At 36.8% G+C, this 27,823-nt stretch overlaps 1 protein-coding gene across 1 annotated transcript; it reads left to right on the top strand.

Annotated features, from left to right (window-relative positions):
• The first annotated feature begins 132 nt into the window (after positions 1-132).
• On the top strand, positions 133-27,707 carry LOC103719626 (primase-helicase Twinkle, chloroplastic/mitochondrial-like). The gene is made up of 21 exons (XM_008808964.5): positions 133-687; positions 928-1,061; positions 4,552-4,607; positions 4,734-4,791; positions 4,890-5,000; positions 5,387-5,470; positions 5,546-5,626; positions 5,741-5,806; positions 5,899-6,012; positions 8,444-8,491; positions 8,603-8,688; positions 8,791-8,851; positions 15,073-15,255; positions 18,670-18,801; positions 18,884-18,945; positions 22,016-22,099; positions 22,333-22,464; positions 22,725-22,821; positions 22,909-23,043; positions 23,140-23,207; positions 27,297-27,707. Exons 1-21 carry the CDS (start codon positions 432-434, stop codon positions 27,343-27,345), a joined length of 2,097 nt encoding a protein of 698 aa, XP_008807186.4. The 5' UTR covers positions 133-431; the 3' UTR covers positions 27,346-27,707.
• The last annotated feature ends 116 nt before the right edge of the window (positions 27,708-27,823 follow it).

Genomic DNA, 27,823 nt, shown 5'->3' with positions numbered 1-27,823 from the left:
TACAGTATGTAAGGATTAATGTGGATAATTTTGAGCCATGGACACATATAGGACTGCCCCAAAGATTGACCATATTGAAGCATACTTTAGTCTCAAGTGCATATTTGGCATCCCTCTCCTATTGTGAAGGTTGGAGCTTGAGCCTTGAGCACAACTTGTATTGGTTTAAGAATGGGCTAAACTGGCTGAACTCAAGATCCCTCAATGGGCTAACTCCTCACAAAAGCAGATGCGAGAGACCAATGCCATCCAGCGGCTGAACTCCAAGACCTATTCGGTCGATGCACGGCCGGAGAACCCTAAAATAAGAACCCCAAAACCGCAATTTCTCTCATTTCAAACGGAATCCTTTTCCCATTTCCCCCCCCTTCATCTCCTCCCAAGTCTTCGCCCACCTGCTCTCCGGCCTTGAGGGCGCGAGCCCTCCTCGGATGATGCCTCCGCTCCCCCGCCGCTCTCTCCACACACTCCTTCCTTCCAGCTTCCTCATGGGTGGCTCTAAGCACATTCCGATGAGATGCTCCGCCGCAGCGGCGGTACCCGGTTCCCCTTATCGCCTTCTCCATCTCCACACCCACCGGCGCCTCGTCTTGCAGAGCCCACGGAGTCCCAACTCCAAATATCTACCGTCTTGCCTGAAATCAGCTAGGTTTTTCTCCGTTGGCCCGCTCATGGTCAACAAAACTGGTACCGAGCTTAAAAATCCAATCTTTTTCCCTTTTAGGACATAGATATTTGTCTAGATATCATAATTGACTCGTTTTTCAATGTTTTGTTACTTTTTATGGGTAATTTCATGTGCCTCGGACGAGTGATGCTTAAAAATTCGATCTTTTTTCCTTCGATAACTACCAGAATGTTAGAGCATCATACCTGAATCGGTTACTAAGTATTGTTAACATTTTTTTTTTTTTGGTTGTGGGTTAGTTCATCTGCCAAAGCCGGATGATAAGATGGTTGACACAGAGCGACTTGCCCGATTAAAATCTAAGTTGGCAGAAGTAGGAATTAAGTGTGGTTCTTGTCAGCCTGGGAAGTATTCACGCATGACGTGCCCACAGGTGGCTTTTACTCCACTCTCATTTTCTTGTTCTATTATTTGCTATATTTACTTAATTTGCTTGTTGATTGTATTAATCTTAATTACTGTACGTGTTGGCTGTAGTTTGTAAATTGTAATTCCTAGTCTCATGCTCATTTCCTTTTCTGTCTTGTTCTCAATTTGGTCTATTATTATCATTTTCCCATAGTGGAATTAGTGTTACTTCTTCTTCTTCTTAGTTAATTTGGTTGTGAAGTTGTCCTGTTACAATATGGACGTATTAGGGTTCTCATCAGGATGATGAAAACCTGGCAAACCTGCTCTGTTCTGTAATATAAATTTAGAAGCATTCAATGTGTCTGTTGTATTTTATGTAAGCCTGTACAAGATATACTTGTTCCTACTTGTAAATTCACAAAAATTGGTATCTGCACCTCATGAATTGGTTCCAACATATTTCTTTGCATACATATATGCATGAATTAATGTTGTTTGTACAGATGATAAAACAAGTGCCTTATATTGCACAGGTATAGCTCCAGATTCTATTCGATGAGGCAAATGCTTTAAAAGTTCTATTTTTATTATTTCTTCTTTATAAGGTTGAATTACTACAAAAGTTCTGGTACCACTCAGACACATCATGGGCTCCACAACTCAAACCCCACCCCAACCCCCCACCCCCACTCCAATAGTGTCAGTCATTTACTTTCTACCGTGTTTAGAATGCCAAATTGGTAATGTTTTTGTAAATAACAGGTTAATTGCTGTGCCAATTGTCATCTTCACAAAACATCAGAATATGACTTAGTTGCACTCTTTTGAACTTGAAGATGACATGATCTCATTTTGAAGTGATTAGTGAAAAAAGAATAATTGTGTTGCTTTTTATGCTAGTCGATATTATTTCCATTAAGCAACTCATTGGCATTTCACCTTGTTGTTGATAGTGAGAAAGTCATGGAATGCTGGAGGAGGATATTTTAGATCATTCTCATTGTATTATTCAATGCTTGGTTTCGTAGAGGTATCACATCCATATAATGCATCATTGCGTGCACTGAAAATGAGACAAATAGATGAGGTATAATTTAGAAATGAACGATTGAATTCACAATTCCTAAAAGAAAAGGAAATTCACCATACTTTTATCAGATGACTAATGGACATGTATTCTGTATAAAGCATTGTGATATGCTCTACCCAAAGAACACCACATTTCTTAAGGTACAATATTGAAAGCATGATAAAGGGGAAGTACAGCAGGAAAATAATCATCACGTGCCCAAATCAGGTAGTAGCATGCAAAAATATCTCGAAGTAATTTAGAACATTAGATGATTGCTCATGCCCCAATGTAAGTGATTCGATCGAGGTTATCTCACAACCAAATACCCGTAGATGATCCATGCATAACCTCCACTTGTTACTCTCACTATCTGCTTGGAATTGCTTCACCCATCACAGAGGTGTCCTAGGGTTTCAGCAAATGCTAGATCCATTACAGAAGCAATAGAAAAGAAGGAAGAGGGGTAGGGGGGGGGTGTTGGGAGAAGATATGAGTGAGAAGGGAGAGAGGAGTTATTAGAGAAAGAAAGAGTATGGGATATCCTAGGGGCCAGTCCGACCTTTTGTATAGGAGACAGGTGGCCGCCTGTTCCCCTTCTCTCCTAATCATATGAGGAGAAAAGTGATACACTTGAATGGTGGCCCCACTTATGTTGTTAGCTGCCTCTCTCTTCTTTTTTAATCCAATTTGGAGAGGAAAAATGATGCTCAACTAGTAGCACTGACCTCCTTTCTTGCCTAACTCTTAGGAGAGGGTCCGCCTCTCACTGTAATAGGCTTTCTCATATGCTTCTCAATGTTTAGCCCAACAATGGCCGCAATAACCTCTCAGAATTGGCCTAAAAATGCCACATGAACAACCTCGATTGGGATTGAAGACCTAGTTAGCCTAGCTCTTGTCCTCAGAATCTTCTGTAGGCTGAAGTTGTGAATCCATGCCTATTTATGCACACTGATGGGCTCTAAAATAAGCTGGCTCATGTTGTGAATGCATGGGATTGTATAGGTAGATACAGGATTTCGCTCATAGGGCTATAGATAAGTCCTAACACATCTCAAATAACTCTCACATCTAAATTGTGACCTAGGAAAATAGTGTTATAACAATGTCTTTAGGACACAAAACATCATGAGTTTTGAGGTCTATTTGCACTTGTATCCCTCCATTATAGCCCATCAGTCTTGTTGGTTCTTGAGATGGTATAATAATACCTTCAAGCCCGTAACCTTACATTCATCCATTGGGCTTTAGGGTTTGACTAGGCATTGGTGAAACTCTTTCGCTGAGAAAATTCTTTGCGAACAAATTGATATATTTCATATTTATTCTTATACAACAAATAAATGTGTCAAAATATTGTTGACAAATAATTGTTTGGATTTGATTGTTTGATCAACTCTTTTGACCTGAATTTATTAAACCCTATGTTGGATACTGGATCCCTTATTGGGCATCTACATGTTGTTAGTACAAGTCATGCACACCCAATGAGCCACTAAGCATGAACTCATCTCGGTTTATATAGTGCAGTGAATAAAGTGAATGTGACCTACGGTAATCCACATGGTTTCCTTATGTCAGGAAACATGCAAATGCTACGACATATAGCAAACACACTCTTACCTCAAAATTGTTGTTTCAGCCAAGCATACTCTGGTCAATTTGTCATGAAGTGTTAATGCATGGTCCGCTAGCCCCTACTCTAGCAACTGAGAATAGTTGGCGCTATCTAAGTTGCCATCATCCACAATGGTGGGTAGGTGGGTGGGGTAGTAGGACATTGTAGAAACCTCAATCAGTTGCTTTAGACAACGAAGGCAGAACTAGGGTTCTAACTCCTTGTTCCTTCAACCAATCATAGATATGGTATGGTTGGAAGATTGACCAACACCCAGACATTGCACAGAAATAAAATACAACCACCTCATGAATGCTACAACATATATCTTATACAATGTATCAATGTTTCATTAGGACATCATTTCAACCATGGTCTGCCACACCGGTCCGTACTGGCTGGTATGAGCCGGTACATACCGGTCCGGCCGGGGACCGGTACCGGATCAACGTGAAATCCGGTACTGGTAGCTTATCGTTGGAGAACCGGTATGGAACCGGTACGGAACCGGTCCGGACCGCCACTGGTACGCCGACCGGTACCGGTACGCCGACCGGTACCGGTACGTCGGACCTTGATTTCAACAAATATGGATACCTACACCTGATTGGTCAAATGTAACATATTGGAAATCGAATTCAAGAAGTATGAACTTCTATTCTCTTTTTTCTTTTTTAATTTACTGAGCCCATCAATACATGTTTTATAAGTAGTGTAGATACAAACATGTTTGACTAACTGACTTCAGTGGATGCCCATCCATGTCAAATATTGCTTTCGTTATGAAAAAATATTTATCAATTTACGCTGTTGTTATGTTAGTGTAAAGGAGGGTCTTCAGAGGAGAAGAGCTTCTCACTTTTCATCCGTGAAGATCTGTGAGTTCAATTTTTCTTTCACATTATTGCCATATTTTTTTCTCTGTCCTTACAATTGTTTAATTGTCAGCCTTGCAGTTTACCTTTTTCAAACTAATCTTTGTTTTCTTCCTCTTGATGCTGTAGACAATTAGCCATGTGGTCGTGTTTCAGAGCTAAATGTGGTTGGAGAGGCACTGCAAAGGTATCCTTAGCTTATAACAGATTAGTTATGGATGCCATAATGATTTATTGCAGACAAGAGTTTTCTTGCACTTTGCAATGATCACCTTCTGTTTACAGGTCTCTGAGGAGGTCAAGGCACACAATCTCAGATCAGATGAGCCTTTGCAAGTTAAGGGGCACCGAAAAATCTCAGAAAGGGAACTTCAACTAGAGCCTTTGTGTGAAGAGGTAGTTCATCTTTATGTCCCCCCCCCCCTCCCCCCCCCATCCCCCTCCAATATTATTAGAGCCAATTTGTGATGAGCTTAAGGTGAATACATTCATCTATAGCTCTTTGGAAGATTTGGGATTTTGGCTAAAACTGATAATTTGGCTGATCATGGCATAGGCCAAACCGAAAGCAACATCTATATATATAGGTTTTATTTGATTTTTGGCTAGAACTGAAACCGATGATAGGGGAAAGAGAGGACATTTCTGTTTTCGCTCCATTGTAAAGAATATGATTTGATGCGATCTTGAGAACATATTCATGCTGTAATATTATCAATCATATCATTTAAATTCATGGATGTGATTTCCCATTTTCTTATCCCGCTTCATTTAATTTTCAGCTTGTTGCATACTTCTCCGAGAGAATGATATCAGCAGAAACACTTCGAAGAAATGCTGTAATGCAGCGTAAATATAATGATCAGGTCTGATTGCAGTCCTATGGTACTTTCATATCTGGTCATCAGTGACAATGATAATATTGCAACTATTATCTACAGATTGTTATCGCTTTTACCTATAGACGAAATGGAACTCTTGTAGGCTGCAAGTATCGTGAAGTCTCAAAAAAATTTTGGCAGGTTTATGATCATATCCCGTATTGAGTTTTTTTTAATCATATAATCTCTGCCCCTGGTATATAAAATGAAGAAATATTTTACATTGTTAACATATTTGTTCTTCTTTTCTACCAGGAAAGGGACACTGAAAAAATATTTTATGGGCTTGATGATATCAAACAAGCAAATGATATTATAATTGTAATATATCCATCAATAGCCTATTTAATTTGATAAAACTACTTCCTTGATATTCTTTTTCTCTTCCTAACTCCCTCTCCTCATGGTAATAGGTGGAGGGCGAAGTGGATAAGCTCTCCATGGAAGAGGCTGGCTATCGAAATTGCGTTAGTGTACCTGATGGTGCACCTGCAAAAGTTTCGGAAGAGATACCGAATGAAAAAGAGGTTGGACCATATTCTAAGTTTGAAGGAAATTTTTTGTCATCGATTGTTGAATGTTAAGCTTTTCTTGGTAGCTTCTATCCTATTAATGCAAATGCTTCACTTAGGAAGGTAGCTTTGCATTGTTGCTCTTCTTTGACTGAAGAATATTAAAGTTACTTTGGTTGCAGATTGTAAGTGTAGAACTTGTGGTCTAGATAAAAAGAGAAGACAATGAGTGTCTTTAGGGTTGAGGTGCAGAGATTAGACAAAGAGAGGAAGCAAGGTTTGATAGCTGATATAGGGGACTTATCTACAAGGCACAATTTAAATGCCTTGTTTGCTGAATAAATATGGAATAAGGCAAGGTTTGATAAAAGGGAGCAACTGAGCTACTATTACTTTTCAGGGTAAAACTAGAAGCTGTGTTTTTATTTCTTGGGGCTGCATCTTTGAAACACAACACATAAAGACTAAAGAGCCTTATTGTTTGTACTTTACATTGCATTCATTTATGTGATTCTCTCCAAGGCACAATTTTTTAGATTTACTAGATGATTTTATTTTATAACGTTTTAGCCTGTTATCTCACTATATGAGACCTATGATTGCTGTACCGGCCTGAACTGGCCGATATGGGGCATAGCAACTTAACCCAGCAGGAACTGGAATGAATCACATTCTCGGTTTTTGGGTCCACCGTTGTGCACTGCTTTGTACTGACCGGTACATATCAGCAGCTGCTCCTCCTTTTGGGGTGTCCTTTTTCTCTTTGTTGATGGCTTGAAATGACTGGGAGAGAGGAAAAAAAGAGGAAGAAGGTAATCCATTGGGGGGGGGGAGTGCTATGCTAGTTCATATCAAAACATAAAGCTACAAAAGTCAGGGAGCGTAAAAAATGATCGAAATAGGACAAAATGTCATAACAAACATATAAAAGAGCAATGGAATAGAGCAAGAAAAAATAAAAGAAATTAATAACCATTCAATTTAGCGTAAAGTACTTGCACTTGACTCTTAAAATGGATATTGGTAGCCCACTTGGACATGGCTTCATAAGGAGAATCTCTTAAAAATTGAAAGGATCCGATGCTTAGACAAGCAATAGCACTTTAAGCACGAACCCAAGTCCATATAACATAGCCCTAGTCTATTGTTCTTTTACTCTTTATATTTCCATAATCTTCTTTTGTCAAAAAAGGAGAGGAGATAAAATGCAGTTCAGTTTATATTTTTATTTTAAAAAAGAAGAAAACTAAATAAAATTTATCGTATCATTTCGTGGTTTCAAACTTTTAATACTAAAAAAATATTGATAGCTTATGTATATAGTTTTTTTAAACATTATATTATTTTTTTAATAATTATGTTGATTTATTATTAATTTTAATATGTTTCTGATCCAACTGATCGACTCATCAGTTTGACCAGTGATGCAGCCCCTTGGCTGGGTTGATATCTGGTTCGGTCTGATATTTATGATTGGGTATTTTGAGAGAGTATTGCAAGGTTAGCTGTCCTTGGGTATTAGATAAGTTCATCAAAATTTTTCCAAGGCTGAGGTATACTTTTCTACCAGGTGATGACACTAAAATCATGATAGTGGCATCGCTTAAAACTAACCTAAATTATTCAAATACTTGTCAAAAAATAACAGAAAACTTAATAACTAGTGTTACTACTTTATGCAACCATAATAACTATGTTTACGTTAGTGCTTACATATATTGACCCTGTTATGCAACTTGAGATGCTTGCCATAGTATGGCAAACTTTTGTCAAATAAGCTAGATTGATTTTTCTTCTTTGGTGTTGTTTTGCTTGTTTGATTGCATAGACATCAAAACCAGTTTGGCAAGAGTAGCTATCTGGACAAAATTTAAGAACCAAGAATTGATTGACAAGTTGGCAATCATGTTCTGCACTTAGTTATATTGCCAATTCCTAAATCTGTTTTATACGTTCTTCTTTGAATTTCTTCAACATTCTAGTTTTTTCTGACTGATGTTATTCTGTAGGTAAAGCAGTCTTTCGTTCATAATCTTAGAGAAAAGTGAAAAATGAAATAAAAAAAAACTCAGGAAGTCAGCTTTCGAGAGTTTAATTTTCATATTAAAGGGGGATTATTTATCCTTATTTTCTGGTAAATTGATCAAAGTTTCTACTTAATGAATTGGAGTCAATACTTTGCTTTCTTGATGTTAAGGATTTCTTGTTTTCAACATTCAACGAGCCTACTGTCTTGCTGAATTTCATCTTCCAGATGGTGTAGCTGTTTGCGTTATGTTTAAATCTCTTACTTGCTTGTTTAGCTTAGCTACTGTTTAAAGTCTGAGTAAAACTTTCCTTTTTCTACTTAATCGCAGAGTTGTTGGAGCATCTTTCTTTTTGCAGTTTCTGTATATGATTATTCAGTTGAGATCTAACATTTGATCAGTGTTTTCTGTAAAGCTAGGACAAAAAGTTTCAGTATTTATGGACCTGCAAGGAATATTTAGATAAGGTAATTTCTTACCATGCAAAAGAAGTCAATGTCACAAGACTTGCTCACAGTAGCTTATATGGCATCTGAATTAGCTAACTGAATTTGCAATGTCTGGGAAAAACCTACCAGGCTTCTCGTATAATACTAGCAACAGATGTTGATCCCCCAGGCCAAGCTTTAGCTGAAGAAATAGCTCGCCGCATTGGTAAAGAAAGGTTTAGTTTCTCATCATTATCATCTGTGCGCATCTTTGTTTGATAAAAGAAAGAGCTGCTTCATATATGTTCAACTTATTTTTTTTTTGGACAAACAAGTAGGTGCTGGAGAGTCAAGTGGCCAAAGAAAAATTCTACTGATGTTTGTAAAGATGCAAATGAGGTTTGATCTGTGCTTTAAAACTTCCTTTTCATTTATCTGTCGACAGCTTGTATTTTACTTCATTTTGTTAATATTTACTGCATCTTGATTGGTGCTTCTGAAACTAAATGAAGGCTTAGTGAAATATGCTATGTTATATTTCCCCCGTTGTACCTCATGCCTGAGTATGTATATCTAGGAATGTTAATTGTTTACCATTCAAATGATCTTTTGAGATATGGAGAGTAAAATATTCAAAAAACGCTGTGTTGCTAATGGATATACTATTGTTGATATAAATAGTATACGGGCTAGAAGAGAATAAAACTTAGCAGGCTCATATGTTGGATTTGTCTTTACCTTTCTGCTTCATCCTTCCAGTTTGTATTTTATGGCCCCTCAGTTTGCACAATTTGACAGTCTCTTATAAAATTAAATAACATGAGGGTTTTTGCATTCCTCTTTTGCCTCCTATGTTGAATTTCGTCTCCAGATTTCTGCATAAACTTTGTTTTAAGTATTTATAACCCTTGTTTTGGCACATTATTGACTATTTTTAAAAGCTAAACTATAACATATTAGCTCATTCACAAGATCCGATCTGATACAAATTGTATATCCACTTGCCAGGTGATGCTTGAAATGCTTTTCAAGCACTAAAAGGGATGACATAAGCTGAAATTCAACAAAGTGAATAAAGTATGCTAGTGCACATTGTTCAAGGCATGTGTGCCTGTACTTACGTACATCTTGTCTCCTTCCCTTTGCCTGTGCTTTATTTGCTTGCTGCCCATCCATGCTGATGCATGTCTATATCTTATGTTTATACCTTAGAAGCTAAAAGCAGGTTGGGGATCAAGACTTTGTGGAGGGAAAATTGTCATGTCGCCTGCAGTTTAGAGTGTTACAAGGACAACATGGTCTGCTTAACTAGGTTTATCCTATGAAGTATAGATACAGGTACGACATGACATGGATACAACACGATATGGATATGTTGATATGACACATCTTTAAAAAGTAGGAAATGCGGATAGGATATATATACATATGCATAAATATGTGTATATACATGTATGTAATTATTTTATGTATGCGTGCATGTATACATACATACAGATGCATATGTATATAAAATAAGTATCAATAAAGCATAGTAGACTATAAAAATGACATGGTCCATACTTTATAGGGTAGTATTAACTTTTACAGGTTCATTATTAGTCATTATTCCAAGATCATAATTCATAGTTATATTTTAATATTAATATCAATAGGCTACAAAATTGACCCTTCCGCTCATTTTGAAGGTATCAGGGAAGTATCTAACGTGTATCTAGGAAGTATCTAGTGTGTTTTTTTAAGTTTGAAAATAGAATACTTAAAACAAGTATATGACATGTATCCGAGAAGTTTCCAATGAGTATTGCATCCAATATGGATATGATAAGGACATGGCATTTGATTTGAAGCATATATGTAAATATGTATGTATTTATTTTATACATACATGCATGCATGCATACACACACACACAAATGCATATGTATATAAAAAGGGGAACAATAAAGCATAGCAGATTATCAAAGTGACATAGTCTATACTTTATAGGGTAGCATTAACTTTTACAAGCCCATTATTATCATTATATCCTGGACCACAATCCGTAGGTTTATATTCTAGCACTAATATCAATAGACTACAAAATTAGACCCTTCGCTTTTTTGGAGGTACTTAAGAAGTATCTGATTCTGAACTTCTGAAGTGTATCTAGGAAGTATCTGGTGTGTTTTTTAATATTCAAAAAATAGGATATGTAAAACAAGTATGTAACATGCATTGGAGAAGTATCCAAAGAATAGCAATATCCGGTATGGATACGAAATGTCATGTAAAGTATCCATGCTTCCTAGTGTTTGAGATGTCGGATAAGAAGAGAATTACTACAGAGAATAGGGGAAGAGGGAGTTAGCGAGAGTGCAAGAGAGAGAATAAAAAGACCGAACTTGGCCTCAAACTTTCAATTCATTTCGCAAAAAAAGGAAACCGACATACATGTCGTTTTTTCCCGACCCTTTATAAACTCACAAACTTGACCCACAGGTTAATAACTTTTAGTCCTTTTGTGACTCTTGACAAAGATAAAAATAACTCCCTAGTAACTTTCCAAAACAAGCAACTTGTTGACCCCTAACAACCCATGAGAACTGTAGCATCACTATTCATGCTGCCGTTATGTGAATAGTAACCGACGTTTGAACTTAGATTGACTCCTTCTGGACCTCCTAATATATAGACTTAAAGATCTTATGGTATTGACTCCTTCAAAAGACTCTTATGATTTCAATCTAAAGCCTGCAATTAAAGAACTTTAAATCAGCAAAATTCAGGCAATTGAATGTGATGCAATTCTGTCCCACATCCTTCGCTTCCATTACGTGGATCTCGTCCCCCCAGATCTTTTTCAAAAAGCTTGATCCTCCATTGAGCCTTTATGATTTGATGGCCTACATAAAGTTCTCTTGCAAACAGATCGTTTGGTGGTTGTTCCAATGTCCGTTGTTTTACAAGCAACAAAGCATGGATCATCCGTTTAATGGCAATATTCGAGGAATCAAGAAAATCAATAACGAATGGGTCTTCATAGATTAGTGACGTGATCTTGCCATATAAGGTCCTCGCATGGATCTTCATTATTTTGATGTTTTTTCTTCAAGAAGTCCAATGAATCATCAACTAATGGATTCTCAGTTAACAAATCTTTGATGGTGGTACTGCTGCACGATGGATCCTTGACCGTAGACTCTTCACATGGTAAAGCATCAATTCCAGGCTCTTTATGCAGCAGTTCTTTGGCTTCTTCATCTTTGAGATTTTTGATCTGTAGTTTGACCTTAGGGAGCTTTTCAATGCCTAAAGCTACTGCAATTGCTTGCAATGTAGCCTGCATTGACATCGCATCATTGTTGATAGATGCTACTTATTGACTATCTAGCAAAAGTTCTCATATTTGACATGCTCATGAATACCACCAATTTTGAAATTCAAGTCATCATTCATGATTATGATAAAGGGGAAAGTTTATAAAAAGAAGATCAAGGATGAAGAAGGAAGAAAAGGTAGGATCCTTCAGCTCTGATACCAAATTGATGTAGCACAGGAAGAGAATCAGAGTCACAAATAAAAGGGAAAGCGGGAGTGAGGGAGTAAATATGATGACAGAACTTGGCCTCATACCTTCAACTCATTTCACAAAAAAAAAGCCTAGCATACAACTCTTCTTCTTGACCCTCTTTATAAACTCACAAACTTGACCCACAAGTTAATGAATTTTAGTCCTTTTGTGATTCTTTACAAAGATAGGAACAAATTAATAATAAATTTCCAAAACAAACAACTTAATGACCCTTAACAACCTAGAGGTATTGTAGCATTACTATTCATGCGACATTGACATAAACAGTAACCAACCCCGTAACTTGTCTAAATCGATGTCTTCTCGACCTCCTAAAATTATGGACTTAAAAGTCTTGTAATATGACCTTGATTGGCTATTATTGGACTTCAGAGAACCCTAATGATTTCAATCAAAAGCCTACAAATAAAGAACTTTAACTCCAGCAAAATGTACACTATTGAATGTGATGCAATTCGGTCCCACATCAGTTTGTCATCATAATTTAGTGATACCTACTCCTAAGGGTCATGAAACTCTTTATAGATGTTTATATGCAACCAGTTGTGGAGAATATTGTGGATTGCCTGCTCCGTTGAAAGACCTATTAAAGATAATACATATAATGCTCTTGCTGTGTGAATTAAACAGGGAATCAGAACAAAATTTTGCAAATCACTCTCCAGAAGTCAATGGCCATTTGTTATCATAAAAATCTTTTCAATTCAATGAACAATTTCACATTTTGAATATAATATTTTAGAAGATAGATCGGTGCAGGCGTGAGGGTCAGAAGCAAGATGGTGCTTTTTCTGCTAAGCAGATTTACTTTTCCTTTTCTCACAATATATGTAATTCAAGGTATCTGCTGATTTATCTCATTTGAATTTAGAACTAAAATGGAACTGGAAAATCACAAGATTATACCATATGGGGGGCTTATAGTTTCTCTACATTTGGAAAAATTCAAAAGATATTATTTTACTGAAACCGTATCATTAAATCTAATTATTTGCAATCTGATTCTATGATTCAATTTGGTATATTATGATTTAGGTTCTGATTCTTTTTCCTGAGAACATTCTTGAGACCTTGATTTGATATATAGGACATATATCCTCCATTATGTAAAATTGTTTTTCCATGTGTTGTCCTCTAAATCAACTTGATGATAGGACATGGTGCACTTTTGATGCTTTGCTCGAAATCCATCTTGGCTATGATATATTACAAATATTGCTTGGCTTGCATCTCTTACATGATAAGCACAGTGATTCATTGCCTGATCCTCCATTATGCAAAATTTTTTTTTACCATGTGTTGTCCTCTAAATCAACTTGATGATAGGACATGGTGCACTTTTGATGCTTTGCTCAAAATCCATCTTGGCTACGATATATTACAAATATTGCTTAACTTGCATCTCTTACATGATAAGCACAATGATTCATTGCCTGCTGTCTTGCATGATAAGCAACTGTCCTCCCTTTATAACAAGAGAGTGCAATCAAGTTGCCCTTCTTTCATATGACCTCAGTAGTTGTCCTTCCAGCTCCCATTTTGATGCTAGATTGATTGATAATATTTTTCTCATTGTGCACTATCTCTCACATGTGGCTGTTATTCAGATTAACATGATTTTCAGGGGACCATATTGTATTTCTCCCCGCCGCACCCCCCCCCCCCCTCTTCCCTTCTTTCTGTCTCATGCACTGTATTTGTGTTCTACTTATGTGGACCCTCTGGAAAATCAGTTCAATTGTTTAATGATATTTAGATCTAGAATAACAAAATTAAAATATGTGAGTCTATGTGTGGCCTTAAGTAATATATATGATTATTGCTGGACGAATATTATCATTTGGGACCTGCTATGCTGGTCGATGTGGTAATACTCAGAAATTCATGTGCAGAGCATCTTTAGTTCCTTGCTCCCATCTGTCAACCTGTTCTTTGTGCAGACTTACTGACATGTGTGTTGACAAATTAAGATGATTAAGGAGACTGAATGTGTGAAATCTGTACTATGCTGTTCATTATTTTCAATATTTGGGCATTGAGGTGTGTATCTGCTTAGTCCTGTGGGACCTTTCTGATTCCAAGTTGTGCTCCACAGCTGACTGTGATGGAGACAGGTTCAGCTGATTGACTATATAATGTACCTAAACTATGTGCCCAAAGCCATCTAAATCTTAATAGAGTTTAGGGTTCCTTTGTTGCATACACAACAAATCTGGATGTCATTGTTATTTTTATTTAATATTTTGTTCATGGAATGTAGGATTATGGATTCGTTGGTGAGGGCTGTGGAGGGTGACACGTGAATTTAACAGCTTTGCTGGTGTGCATTAGTTTGCAAAAACCAGTTGAGACTGACAATGTTTAAAATCTAAAATTAAGCTTTGAGGTTGATAAGCTTCTTGTAACTGACTAGATTTGCATGGTATTGCAATAGCAGAACCCAAAAAGGTGCATATGAGAAGCGAAAAATGAATTGGTCCAGCTTACTAGGTCATGTTGACATTCTGGTTCCACATGTTCTACTTTAAATTTTTCTGTTTTGATCAAGTTATATATGTCACGTTGCTGGTAATTCTATTAACCTATAATAATGTAGCTTATGTAGTGATTATTACCTGTAATATAATTATCATGTGAAGTAGTATGGTGGACTTGCTTTCTATGGTAAACTTTTCAACTTAAAGTTACATGCCACAATCTAAACTCAGTTAGCACTTCGCAGGACAAGATGGTAGATAAGTGTGAAAGAAGAATTCTATATAAATTGCAAAATTCCAATTGTGCTACTTTGTAGATTTGTTCCTAAAATATAGATAATATCCTATTCTGAAGTACATACTCTTTGTAGCTAAATGTCAGGCCTTTAATTTGAGGAAGCTGCCTGATGCATTTAGGCTATGTGCCATTTGCTTTTACAAGTTATATATTTCCACGGAAAGATGATCAAGAATGATACTCGATTTTTCTTCTGACATTATGTTTATCCTTCATTCTATATTTTGCTGCACTTTGTTGTGTTAAATGGTTTTTTTAATCATTCCTTCAGGTGCTCATGTATTTAGGACCAGATGCACTGAGAAAAGTTGTAGAGAATGCTGAGTTGTATCCCATACGTGGTCTATTTACCTTCAGTGATTTCTTCCATGAGATTGATGCTTATTATCATTGCCATCATGGATTTGAGCTTGGCGTTTCGACAGGCTGGAAAGCTTTAGATGAACTATATAATGTAAGGCTTGGGGATCTCCATGAATATATTCACTGCATACATTGCTTTTGACAAAAATACAGTTTACATTATAGTTCAGTTTTTTTTTATTATTATATAAAAACTGGTATACCTTTCAGAAAGCAGCAAGAAGATGAAATATAATATCCAAAAATTTAAAATGTCTGTTATTTTTGCATCAGTCACGGATCACTTCCAGATATTATTTTCATATAATAGCTATGTAGGTTCTTGGGCATTAGTCCTGTATAGGTTCTTGGGCACCCCCCACTGCTAGGTGTCTGGCGCTTTCTTGCTGTTCAAGTGGGATGCCCACTTGGGTGCGTATATTGGTGCTTAGGTGAGTGCCAGGCCACCTACTGCCACTTTGTACTAGGAAGGTGCTTGTTTCTAAATTTATTAAACACTCTAAAACTCAGAGTACCTGTTTAGACATTTATATTATATTTGCTAAATTTGTATGACAGTTAAGACTCCTAGACACTATTTGAATGGTGGAAGCTGCTATCCCTGGACAAATTGATGGTGACTCCCCTCTAGAGAAGCAAAGGGAGGTAGGAGATTGGGGCAGCCAGCTGAACTTCAATACCAATTGTTTTCTGGATAGCGAAAATCACATTGGAAATGGATTTTTTAATGTTGCAAAAAAATCAAGAGTAAGGGGATTGGCGAGCTGGCTAGGTCTCCAAAGAGGGAAATCTCACTGATAACTTGCCACTCATAAGAACTCCTTTAGTCCCAGTAGGGCCCTAATATTTTTCTTCCTAGATTATCACCAGACCCCTAACTTGTCTGAGTGTTTGAATAAATTCTCAATTCTGATGGCAATCTGTTTAATACTAAACATGCTTAGAAAAAAACCCAAAAGACATATTTCTTCTTTCCATCTTTTAAGAATCTTCTCCTTGTATCCTGAACAAGGTTTTATAGCTTGAATGTACCAGCTATTTCAGCAGGTAATGGACCGACCAGGGCTATTAGTAGTGTTTACCTAGGTACTTCAAAATTTGATATTTTTTGCTAGTAGTAGTGTTTACCTGGGTACTTCAAAATTCAATATTTTTTTTAATGTGTCCGAATACTTGATTATCTGGATACTCATGACACTCCTTGACACTTTAAGTCAATACATCGTGCTATGATGACAGTCACACATGAACTCCTAGCAACTATGCCTAGAAGTTTTCAAGTTCAACATAATATTAAGCTAAGGTTGTGGCAAATTCTACCAAATTACAAAGCAGTTGGTCTAGCAATTTATTTATTACATATAGTTATTTTTAAATATTTACAAACACATCTACATAACATGTCCATGTCTTTGTTCCTAGTCTTTCAAAGATTCTCATCTAAATCTTCTTGACACTTGGACACTTGACACATGTCTGTCACGTGACTGGGCGACGTTGGTCATTACAGACCAGTTTGGCCAACCCAGCCCCGAACTGCCAGGATAGCCCCAGATCAAGCTCAAACCAGTCCCAAAGCAATCAGGTACTGTTAGCCACTGCATGGGAGCCTTTAACCCACTTTTTCCTGGATGGTTTCTACCATTTGAAGGTGAGAGCAACCAAGAAGCACACAAACTACCTAAAGATAGATAAACAAACTACTCAGTACAAAATTATGTATATGAATATTCTTTAAGTGTCCTTTATTAGGATATTACGCATAAATAAGGAACAACACCCTAATTGAGTTCAAAAAAAATACTTACAACTTCAGATTCCTTAAGAATAAAAAAAATGATTTCTTATTCTTAATTTAAGCTTATTAATTTTGCACTTGCATCAAAATTTCTACTTTTTAAATGTTAATGCATTTCGCAAATTTTAAAGGCTTGTAAATTTTATTCTATCAATATTCATAGAGCCCAAAAATCTGTAAAAAAGTCATATATCTCGGTCTCCAAGTCATCTCATCTAACATGACACTAAACAATACTGAATGCTTCAACAGTTCCTCTATGTAAATAGTGGGTTATTAAGCAGCTACAATCCAACAAAGCATTTTTTGGGGCATTGAGGTGACGGGTTACATTTCTATATCATAAGCATGGTCCTTGCTGTTCAAAATATGGTAAATGTATTGAATCTTCATTCATTTATAAAATTATTGTTGTACTGAACTTTTTAATCTTTGAATGACTACAATCTTCCATATCAAGTTTTGTTGCACCGTACCAAACCGAACGGTACGGTCCATACTATATTGTACTGGTTCGGTCCATACCGTATTGTACCGGTTCGGTACCGATAAACGGTATGGAAGACGTACCAATTCCGGTACGTTGAACCGGTCCTGTACCGTACTGACACAGCGATAGTGTGGCACCGATACAAGGCCTGGTACCAAGATGGGGCATCTTGTTCTGTATCATTCATTAGTTTGTGGATTTCTAGTAACCTAATTGCACTTCCATTATTTGTACAGAGTTTTCCAAGGTAGATATAATTGCAAGTTATGGAAAATTATGTATTAAAGTAGCAAAAAAAATCACCCATTTGATATGATCGCTAGGGCATTTAAATCAATACACTTGTCATATTTATGCATAAATGTAGCATTAGAATAATAAAACATTAAAAAAAGAGATTAAAAAACAAGTTTGGAGGCCAAAGTAGTCCGTACCAAGGGAGAGTATTAGCTGTACAAAAGCATACTGGTTAATATCCTTTGTTGATATGGTGCGCAATATGGTACGCACCGTATTGGCTGGCCATAATATGCCACTGAACCTCGATATTTGAATCCTTGGTCTTGAATGGATCCACACGGTGAGAAATAAATGTTAAATGCTAAATTCAGTTTCAAAACAACATTCAACTTGTCACCTTGAAGACCAATAAAAACGATATCCGTGTTTTCTATTTGTAATTTTATTTAAGCCAAGAGGAAAAATAATGGATGGCTTGCTATAATGACTGTAGATTAGCGTAAGATAGCTAATTCTACACTTAAGCCTTTCACCCCTTTGTCTCAGTACAAGAGAAACTGGGGCTTTGTATTATTGAAACTACCGAGGTCTGGTGACTTCAACTGCCAAAGCATAAGAAAACTGAATGAAATTTATAGACAAATTGATAAAAAAAGACAAAATATCTAGATTTGCCATGAGTCTTGACAGCTTGGATTTAAAATTCTCACGTCTCTTGCCGCTAACTGACTATGTTGTCATTCTAGTGACTAGATCACTTGAGCAGTGTCTGTTGGCAGAGAGATCAGCTGTCTAGGCACAAGAATTGTCTTAGACATGGTTGTAAAGCTGAGAAGGGGCTCCTATGGTGGCCGCTTCACTCCTTTGTGTAAATATGTCTGGAATCTATAGACAGGTTCAAAATATTTAGTGGTAATTCAGAAATCTGAAATTGAGAATCTTTGTGCAAAACTGGTTGATTTATTTCTCTTGAGCAGGTTGTGCCTGGAGAGCTGACTGTGATAACAGGGGTACCCAATTCTGGCAAAAGTGAGTGGATTGATGCCTTGTTATGCAATATTAATGAAAGCCACGGGTGGAAGTTTGTGCTATGCTCTATGGAAAACAAGGTAAGTTCACTCCAAAGTGATAGCTTATTTCTATATCTTTTATGAGATTTTTGTTCAAATGATTGAATTTATTGGCATTTAGGTTAGGGATCATGCAAGGAAGCTTTTGGAGAAACACATCAAGAAACCATTTTTCAATGCTAGGTAAAATACATGTCCTCTGACTGTTTTGTTCTCCTTTCAGTTTTCTTTCATGTTACTTCTAGCCTTCCTTTCATGATCTATAAAGTCTGTTTATTTCTTACATCCACATAGCTAGCACTACTTTCCATTACCATGTTAATCCCTTTTGATAATTAAACTGGGATTGGTTAAAGTTCTGAAACATATATTAAACACTGTGCTCCAATTAGTCCTAAATGTTACCTTGATTCAAATATGCATAAAAACTGGATCTCTAATTTCAGTGAGTTTTTGCCATTCTGTAAATGTTCAAATTTTCAAATTTGTAACCTGTTGTCCAGCAAGTGTCTTGTTATGCTTTTGTTTAAGCGGTATCTTTTCCTCATTGGTATGGATGAGGCCTTTGATTCTCACTTGGTGCTTCCGTTGTATAAGTTTCAAAAGAAATGTGGTTGATGTGGGATTGATTCATTATTGTCATCCAATCCTTAACTTATTAGATTGAGGACAGTACAGGTGGTGATGATTTAATTGGGAAATAATTGCAGGATCTTCATGATGTGATAGTAGATGAAAGATAGCAAACAATCTAAAGTTTTTCCCTTGATGGCATGATTGTGATTATGAGAACATAGTCATTGATTGAGTGTGGCTACAGTTACCTATTCTTGCCCTTCCTGAAGAAGAGGGCCCTTTGGCGGGGAAGGGGTGGAGAGATAGCTCTTTGAGAAGAAATAATTACTGAAATTTAGGAGCACGATAAAAATACTAGGAGCAAGATAAAACTACTAGACTTTCATTTTTCTTGCTTCAGGTAATCTGTTAAATCTTTTTTACTATGAAGCTATTGATAAACAAATAATCCAGCACTATTTCTTTGAGATTCTGTATGCTTCTAAGTTACTCTTTATTTTCATCTGCATGAAGTAATTGGTTCTTCAGGTACCAACACCTTGAACATATGATCCTCTGGATCCAAGATGAAATAGAAGTCAAAGAAACTTAGGACTTATACTGACCTTCTTCTGAGTTTGTATTGCTGTTCCAGTTTTATTAGACTATGATCTTTTGCAATTTTTGGCCCTGCGATGCTGCCAGATGATACAACTTTATCTTGAGAAGGCTCCATCAAAAAGTTGAGTTGCTTTATACATCTGTCAACTTGATGCCAACACAATAAAATTTTGCCAAATTCATTTTTGTGGTAACTTTATGTGGGAGAAGCTCTTGCCTTGAAAAGTAGAAGACTAGTTAGTGGGTGCCAAGACTAGCCTTTTTGGTTTTTAAGCTCATGCAGCTTGTGAGATATCCTTTAGGAGTCTACATTAAGATTGAAACAAAAAATATACTGTAAGATAAAAAGGGAACAGATAAGCAAAAGAGTCAAACTGAGACATGATTCCAAATTTGGGACCCTATTTTATTTATACTATAAACTTGAACTTTTTTTCCAATTTTTCTGATCATACATTCCTTTTATAGATACCTCAAGCTATAAATTAACTAGGGGTTTGGCTATGCATGATTTGCACCAAGTCAAACCTTCATGCGAAGTTATCAGCTTGACCATACCAAGGAAAAAAGTCGGGCTAGACTTCAAGAATAATCGCTACATTCCGTGGGGAAAGCTTGATTAGGCTATTTATAGTTCTTGGTTGGTGTGAAGCTGATTCTAAACATGTATACTGATAAGTCTTGAGGTTTAAGTTAACACCTTCCCTATCCTTACCTGGTAATTTGTTGGGTGGTTAGTGAATAGATTTGTCTGTTTCCATTTTCGCATAAACTTGGTAGATTTGATAACTGAAGCTAGTAGTCATTTGATTTGACTGAGACTAGAATGTTTCTTGAACCTTTTAATCTTGGCTACTGCTTTTCTGAAGCTTTTTCCCTGGGCAATTTTGAATTTGTTTTGAGAGAGTGTCATAATTTTCTATGTTGCTTCAGCTGTTCTGATTGATTCCTGACATAACTGTCTTTCTACTCTCTCCAATTCACAGACACAAATACTAATTCTCTGTAATGTTAAAGCTTCAATTCACACATTTGCTTGTTTAAAATTTCTTCTAATTTAATTTTCTCTGAACACTTAAAAGTTGTGTTGAACTTGATAGTGAGTTCTCTTTAACCCGCTGCCATGTTTGGATGTTCTGCAAATTTATGATATTTGGTGATTATATATGGTTTTTCTGAATATACAGGTTGAGCATACATAATTTGGAGTTTGTTTGGTGTGGTAAAATTATTGAAGTCATGACATTGGAAATGTTTACGTTGTTTGAATTCGCCAAAATTATGATTTCTCCATCCCAATCATTTTATTTCCTTTTTTTAACTCTGCCGTTAGCAACCAAGTGTCTGACTCTAATCCATCTTAAGTCTTTAATTTGGAAATCTTGAATTGATAGGGAAATTATGATGAGAATAGTCTGAGCAAAAAGAAGAAAATATGGAGCATATTGATCTGGTTGCCTTATCATGATTTGATATGGATGCTTAGTATTGTCACGGTGGGATATGATATGGATAAAATAAGATATATGATAGTTAACAACAGTCTAGATCAGAATGCAGACCTGTGAACTCTTTAGACTCGTAAATAATAAAGGTCCAGCATAAACAAAAATTCGACCAGCACATTTTTGTAGCATATACTCTCTACGTTCTCTTTTATTTTTTCCTTATCTGAGTATGTCTTATTTTTCTGCTATTTAATTTATCTAATAATTTACTGAAGAAAATCCATAATTTACTAAGGCTGAATTTAAATATTAAACAACCTTCATTATTACCAAATCAGAGCTTTTAGATGCCTTGCATATTTTAATTTATAATATAATGTTAGGCAGCAATTATTCTCAGATTTTGCTTTCTGAGAAAATTTAGACTACCCACAATATCTTTTGTTTACCATAACATGTGTATTGGAAGAGCTTCCTTTGTGGTATTCTCTTTTCAACATTTGTAGCCAATTTACATTTAACATGACTTTTCACAATAGCATGTTCTCTGCTAATCAACTTGAGTTGCTTAATACTTTCTACCATATATGTGGTTCCGTGAGTAGCTAATTTTTGCTTGTTGCTGATAGATATGGAGGATCTCTTGAGCGTATGAGTGTGGAGGAGTTAGAGCAAGGCAAGGAATGGCTGAATGATGCATTTCATCTCATCCGGTAAGTCTGTTGTCTATGTAGAAAGAAATTGTCAAAGTGACTAAATGCTTTTATTTTACTTTTATCATAAAGATAGCAAAGGAACACCATTAGTAAGTGGAATGTTTCAGCTGTCTTGTTAATGTAGGTCATGTATCTAACAACTGTTTATTTTATTTGATTAACTGTGCAACCCTCGCCAGTTTATTATCATGGAGGTGTTTTAGCACTGATAGGAGTGTTTTGTTTGATAGGTGTGAGGATGATTGCCTTCCATCTATTAAATGGGTTCTTACACTTGCTAAAGCTGCTGTTCTGAGGTATGGGGTACGTGGACTTGTGATTGACCCATACAATGAACTTGATCATCAACGTCCTGCAAACCAGTGAGGACTCTACAGCTTTGCCAAATGATTTTCTTTATTTGGTTTCTTATGGAAGAGTTCAGCTCTATAATGTCTCTGTATCTGGGCTTCTGCCTAGATAATTGTATGCTGTCACAAGTTCCATTAGGTGCTTATATGTGAACTCTATAGATCTTGCTCTGTGTCTGGGCTTCTGTCTAGATACTTGGTGCCACAAGTTCTATTTCTCTCTTGTATGTATGAAACTGGTCTGTTTAATCTTCTTTCCATCTCTGTAACAGAACGGAAACTGAATATGTGAGTCAGATGCTTACCAGGATCAAGCGCTTTGCTCAGCATCATTCATGCCATGTATGGTTTGTAGCGCATCCTAGACAGGTATTCCATGTCATGTATATAACCTTGTATATATACTTTCTTTTCCTCCTCAATATCTATACATTTCTGATAATGACTTTACCTCAGCTACAACACTGGGATGGTTGTCCGCCTAATATCTATGATATCAGTGGAAGTGCACATTTTATAAACAAATGTGACAATGGTATTGTCATTCATCGTAATCGGGATAAAAAAGCTGGGCCCCTTGATCGTGTGCAGGTTGACATCAAGTCTTTGTTTAAAATACATCATTCCTTAACATATATATACTTTGCTAAGTTTGTTTTTTTTCCAATTTCTTTTTTTATTATTTAGGTTTGTGTACGGAAGGTACGAAATAAGGTCATTGGAAATATTGGAGAGGCTTTCTTGTCATATAACAGGTATGCAGACTTTTCCTGTTCTATAATTAGTCTTTACAATTTTCATGTGATTAAGAAGCATATATATTGTCTGGATCTAATTGTGGACCAATGGAATCTTTAAAAAAATTAATTACATTTCAAGTTTATGTTCAAATGTATAAACCGGCTTAGGACAAAGATGCACTAATTACTTGAGAAAGGTTGTAAACATAGAATTGGTGCCATCTCTCTTCCTCTATCAGGTTCTATGTAATGTATCCTTGATTTACTGTGCCTATTCTTTGGAGCCATAGACTGACCAGCTTAAGTAGACCCCTGCTATGCATTCTGGGCCTTGTCGCTTCTGATTGAAAAGGCCATACCCAAGCTTACAGTGCAGTTATTTTTTCATTTGGATCAATCAGTATTACAGACAGCAACTCTTGAATGCGAACCTTCTTGCCAATAATTATCAGCCATGGGATAGGCCCTGTCAGCAAATCATTGGATTTGATCAGATTCATTTCTCTTGTGAGTAGGTCTAACTAATATAACTCCAAATGTTTTAACTAGTTTCTGAAGAGGGTTTATAAGTTAGCATTAAATTTCTTTCAACCAGAAATTGATAATTTTGTCATATTTTGCTAGTTATGAAAAGCATATTGTCATGAGTTAGTCTCAGCAAACATATTCCTTGACTGTGAACCAGATCAAATCAGTAGAACACAATGATAAAAGCAGATGCCATGGTTACTATTGGATGGGAAATGGTCATCCAACCAATGCAGATAAATTGATGTTTTTATAGACGGTCCTGTTATACATCCCACCTCTTAAATAAACTGTGCTTTCTGCTAGTGACCAGTCAGAGAGTTAGCCTAATTAACCAAGAAGATGGAGAAACTTGATTAGGGAGAATTTCATTGTCAATCAGAAGAAAGCATCTGATCCATTGCATACTTCTTCCCTCCTTCACATATTGTTCTATGGGAGATGACAACTGCATTGTAACATGGTTGAACTGATAGTAGATGGCTGGTATAATTTCAAACTATCCACCTTGAGAAATTAGGTAGTGGGTCCATTGTTCATGTGGTGGAGATCAGCAAGGCTCATCTGTTGTATGTTTCTTCTAAGAGATGGGTTGATGTATTAGCTATCATGTGTTTTGAGCAGTTTTCTTTTTTCTTTGCTAAGGGTGTGTTTGGTGTTGCTTCTGCTTTGTGACAAGAGGAAGAGAAGCCAGAAGCTAGGTTTTCTGGCTTCTCCAAAAGGAGCTTTTCTCGCTTTTCTTCTTGTAGAAGCACTTTTTAGACAATTACTAAACGACTATCTTTTCTTAATGAAGTGCTTTTGTTTGCTTTAGAAGTTACGAAAGCACTTTTATCAAGCAATACTAAACACACCCTAAGAACAAGATGTTATTTTTGCAGTATCGAGCTTCTCTGTCTACAAGGTGATGTTGCCACTTTATTTCCTTTTCCCTCGGGATGGCAGCGGTCGGGGCTGGGTCGGGTTAACCTCCATAAGGGAATAGACCCAAACCCGACTGCGACCTGCCAGCAGGTCAGAATGCTGATGCAAACCTGTTGGTGGGCCAACCAAGTTGACATGGAGCTGACCCCTTGACTTGTCCACGGAAGAAGATAAACAGCGATAGGGTGTTGATGGTTGGTTCAATGGTGGCTGTGGGTTGCCTTGCTGAGGCTGATACCAAGGCTTGGATGGCTATCAAGGCTGACGGCTAGGTGGTCTTGGTTGCTAGGTTGATGGTTGGGAACCATCAGAAAAGAGAGATAAGGTGGTCGTTGGCATCTGACAATGAACATGGAGCAATAGACATGACGATGGAGTGAAGGTGAATGGTGGTAACGGTTGGGGATAGGAATGGACCAGTTGTGAGGAAACCCCATATGAGGCTAGGTGAGGTGATTATCATTTTGATGGCATATAAGGCTGATCTCTGGATGTCCCTCAAAATTTGAAATATCAAGCAATTTGCCATGTACCTCTCAATTCATGCTGTGCTGAGGCCTCATTGATATAGGGAGGCTAGGTTCAATATAGCAAGACTTGGTTTGGATGAAACTTGTTCAAACTGTCCCCAAATCACCTAACGGGAGGGCAGATCAAGCAGTTTGGGGTTGGATTGAGGTTGGTTCACCTAGAACAACAATAGAACTGCTCCCGAATCTAGCGATACACGTAGGTACTGCTTAGTATGTGTCTTAAATGGCCATTCTTGTATTCCAGCATTAGAAGCAAGGGGAAGAGTAAGAAGCTGGTAAAATGGTTTTGACACTGGATCGGCTAACTTACAAGAAGTTTTTGCACTAGTGATATGCACATGTTACCAAAATTTGATCCATAATCAGTTATACTGAAGTTTCATCCAAGGTAAGGCCCAAAATTGTTCTGAATTTCAAATTAATTACCTTTTTTCAATTAATTAGTAATATATATCTAAATAATATTGTTAGATCATTGAAAAAGATAAGATAAATTGATGCACCAAAAGATATAAAGTAATGCTTCAATCAAGTGAATGCGATGAACTTGCACTTCAGTACATACTATGGAAATATAGAAAAGTGAAAAAAATGATTGAAGTATAGCTAATTAGTGAGCTAGTGTCTAGTATGTGATGATTGATGGTGATCCTTAATGATAATAATGATCATTTGAATCATTCGGGTTGTAGTTGTTATTACTGTTAGATAATGTTATGAATATGTATTCTTTCTTTGTTCATTTTCATTTCAATTGTTAATCTTAACACGTGCATGTTAGATGGTATTTATGCATGTTAATGGCTTTAACACATGTAGAAAACCTTGGAGAGCATTTAACTTGATATTTCTGTTTTATTTATTGCAAATACATACAATTTGGACAAGAAGACATGATAAAAAAACCCAAAACCAGGGTTTTGGTGGCCAAAAAGGGCCATGCCAAGAGTGTTTCGGACATATCTATGGGTATCCATTGATACCATTTGCTAGTACGATCCTTGATATGGTACATGCTGTATCTAACCTTGGTCAATATAGTACAATCCTCGATATTTTGTACCTTGATATCACTGCAACAACAGGGGAAATGCAGATGTTAAGGAGAGGAGGAAAATATCAGGGATCGGCGTACAGGAGAAAACGTGATGAAGCAGCGGAGTGGAGAAAAGAAAATCTTGGACTTAAGCTGCTCTCTCTCTCTCTCTCTGTGTGTGTGTGTGGCATTATGAATGTCCTTGGATCTCCATCAAGTAATCTTAAATCACATAACTAATTATGTTCTTTCTCCAAAAACATAACTTATTTTGCTAGTTGGGCTTGTGCCATGACGTGATGGGTCGGAAGTCATTGATCTAAACCTGACCTGGCACACAAGTGGGTCAACAATGTCTGATTTGAAGTGAACCTGTGAACCCATGGATTGGGTCATGCAGGTCAAGGCTGGGTTGGGTAAAGAGGTCCACGTCATTTTGCCCACGTCCACTTTTCGCTGTAGTCTTCAGTTGCTCTTCCGTCATCCTTGCATGATTTGTTCATTTGAATATATTGGGGTTATGCGCATGTTTGAAAGATGGAGCGAAGTCCTAAATGCTTGTACTGGCTTTTCATCTGTTACAATAATTTTGTATCTCAGTTGTGTGATTAGGATTGCAGACACTTAATCTTTGCACCTACAATAACTCTTCAGTCCACGAGAATGTCAAAATTTAGAATCATGGTGATAAGAGTGATAATTTTGCATTTTATTAGATTTTTATGCTCATTTATAATGGACTACTAACCTATACGGCTATACATTGGTATACCTTCCCTTATTATTCTCCTTTTGTCAATAGGAACCAGTAATGCTCAATTGCTCATCTTCTGTGTGTGCAATCACCAAAGGGCTGTCTAACTTTAATTCTGTGGGAGGTGTTTCACATCTCGTTTTAAAATACTTCATAAAGAAACTAGTGCTTGCTTAACTGTAGTTATCTCCTATACGCTTCGAAGGCTTTCTATCCCCTTGAGATTCTAACATATGCAATAGCATTGTGCCATTCTGCTTTTTATATTCAACATTTAATTTTATCTGAACTAGCCAATGAATTGTTACACCGACCATGGTTTTATGCAGGATCACGGGAGAATTCCTGGATATTGATGACAAGGATCAGAAGAAGTAAACGCCTGATACTGTTTTGGTTACTTGACTAAGTGAACAGAGAAGCAAGTACACCGGCCGAAACATTAGGTTTTGAGCTCCGAGCATCAAGTGAAGCATGCAATGTTGAAAGAATCGGCCACTTCAAACTTGCTGTATCCATTCACTGAAATCTTGCAAGGGTTCTCGAGGAAGTAACCCTATCAAGGAATACAGAATCACTAACAAGCTTTCATTTACTCATCTTAGGTTGGTTTGTTAGGTTTCCGATATTCACCTAATCCCATCTCTATGATATTTCCAATATTGTGCATAAATGTTTGTCTAGTGGTTAATGCAACGAACTCCAAGACATGCTATATGAATTAATATCATGTTGCTGCACATTGTCTTCTGTTATTTTGGGTTGTAAAAGTTTTAGTTCATGTCGAGTCATCTCGAACTCATGCCGATGACCCATATTGATGGGATGAGAGTTGAACCAAATTGGATTTTTTCAA

The sequence above is a fragment of the Phoenix dactylifera genome, chromosome 12 (assembly GCF_051530095.1).
Source record: "Phoenix dactylifera cultivar Ajwa chromosome 12, Ajwa_hap1_PhDact_Kaust_v1.1, whole genome shotgun sequence".
Classification (NCBI taxonomy): Eukaryota; Viridiplantae; Streptophyta; class Magnoliopsida; order Arecales; family Arecaceae; genus Phoenix; species Phoenix dactylifera.
The sequence above is the reverse complement of the archived record's forward strand: the minus strand, read 5'-3'. Positions and strand labels throughout refer to the sequence as shown.

Bases quoted from the DNA above. Each gene is read 5' to 3' on its own strand.
- LOC103719626 (XM_008808964.5), top strand. From the start codon at position 432: ATGATGCCTCCGCTCCCCCGCCGCTCTCTCCACACACTCCTTCCTTCC. The intron at 6,013-8,443 runs GTTGGACCATAT...CTGTAAAGCTAG, and splicing joins AGATACCGAATGAAAAAGAG to GACAAAAAGTTTCAGTATTT. The intron at 15,256-18,669 runs GTAAGGCTTGGG...TCTCTTGAGCAG, and splicing joins CTTTAGATGAACTATATAAT to GTTGTGCCTGGAGAGCTGAC.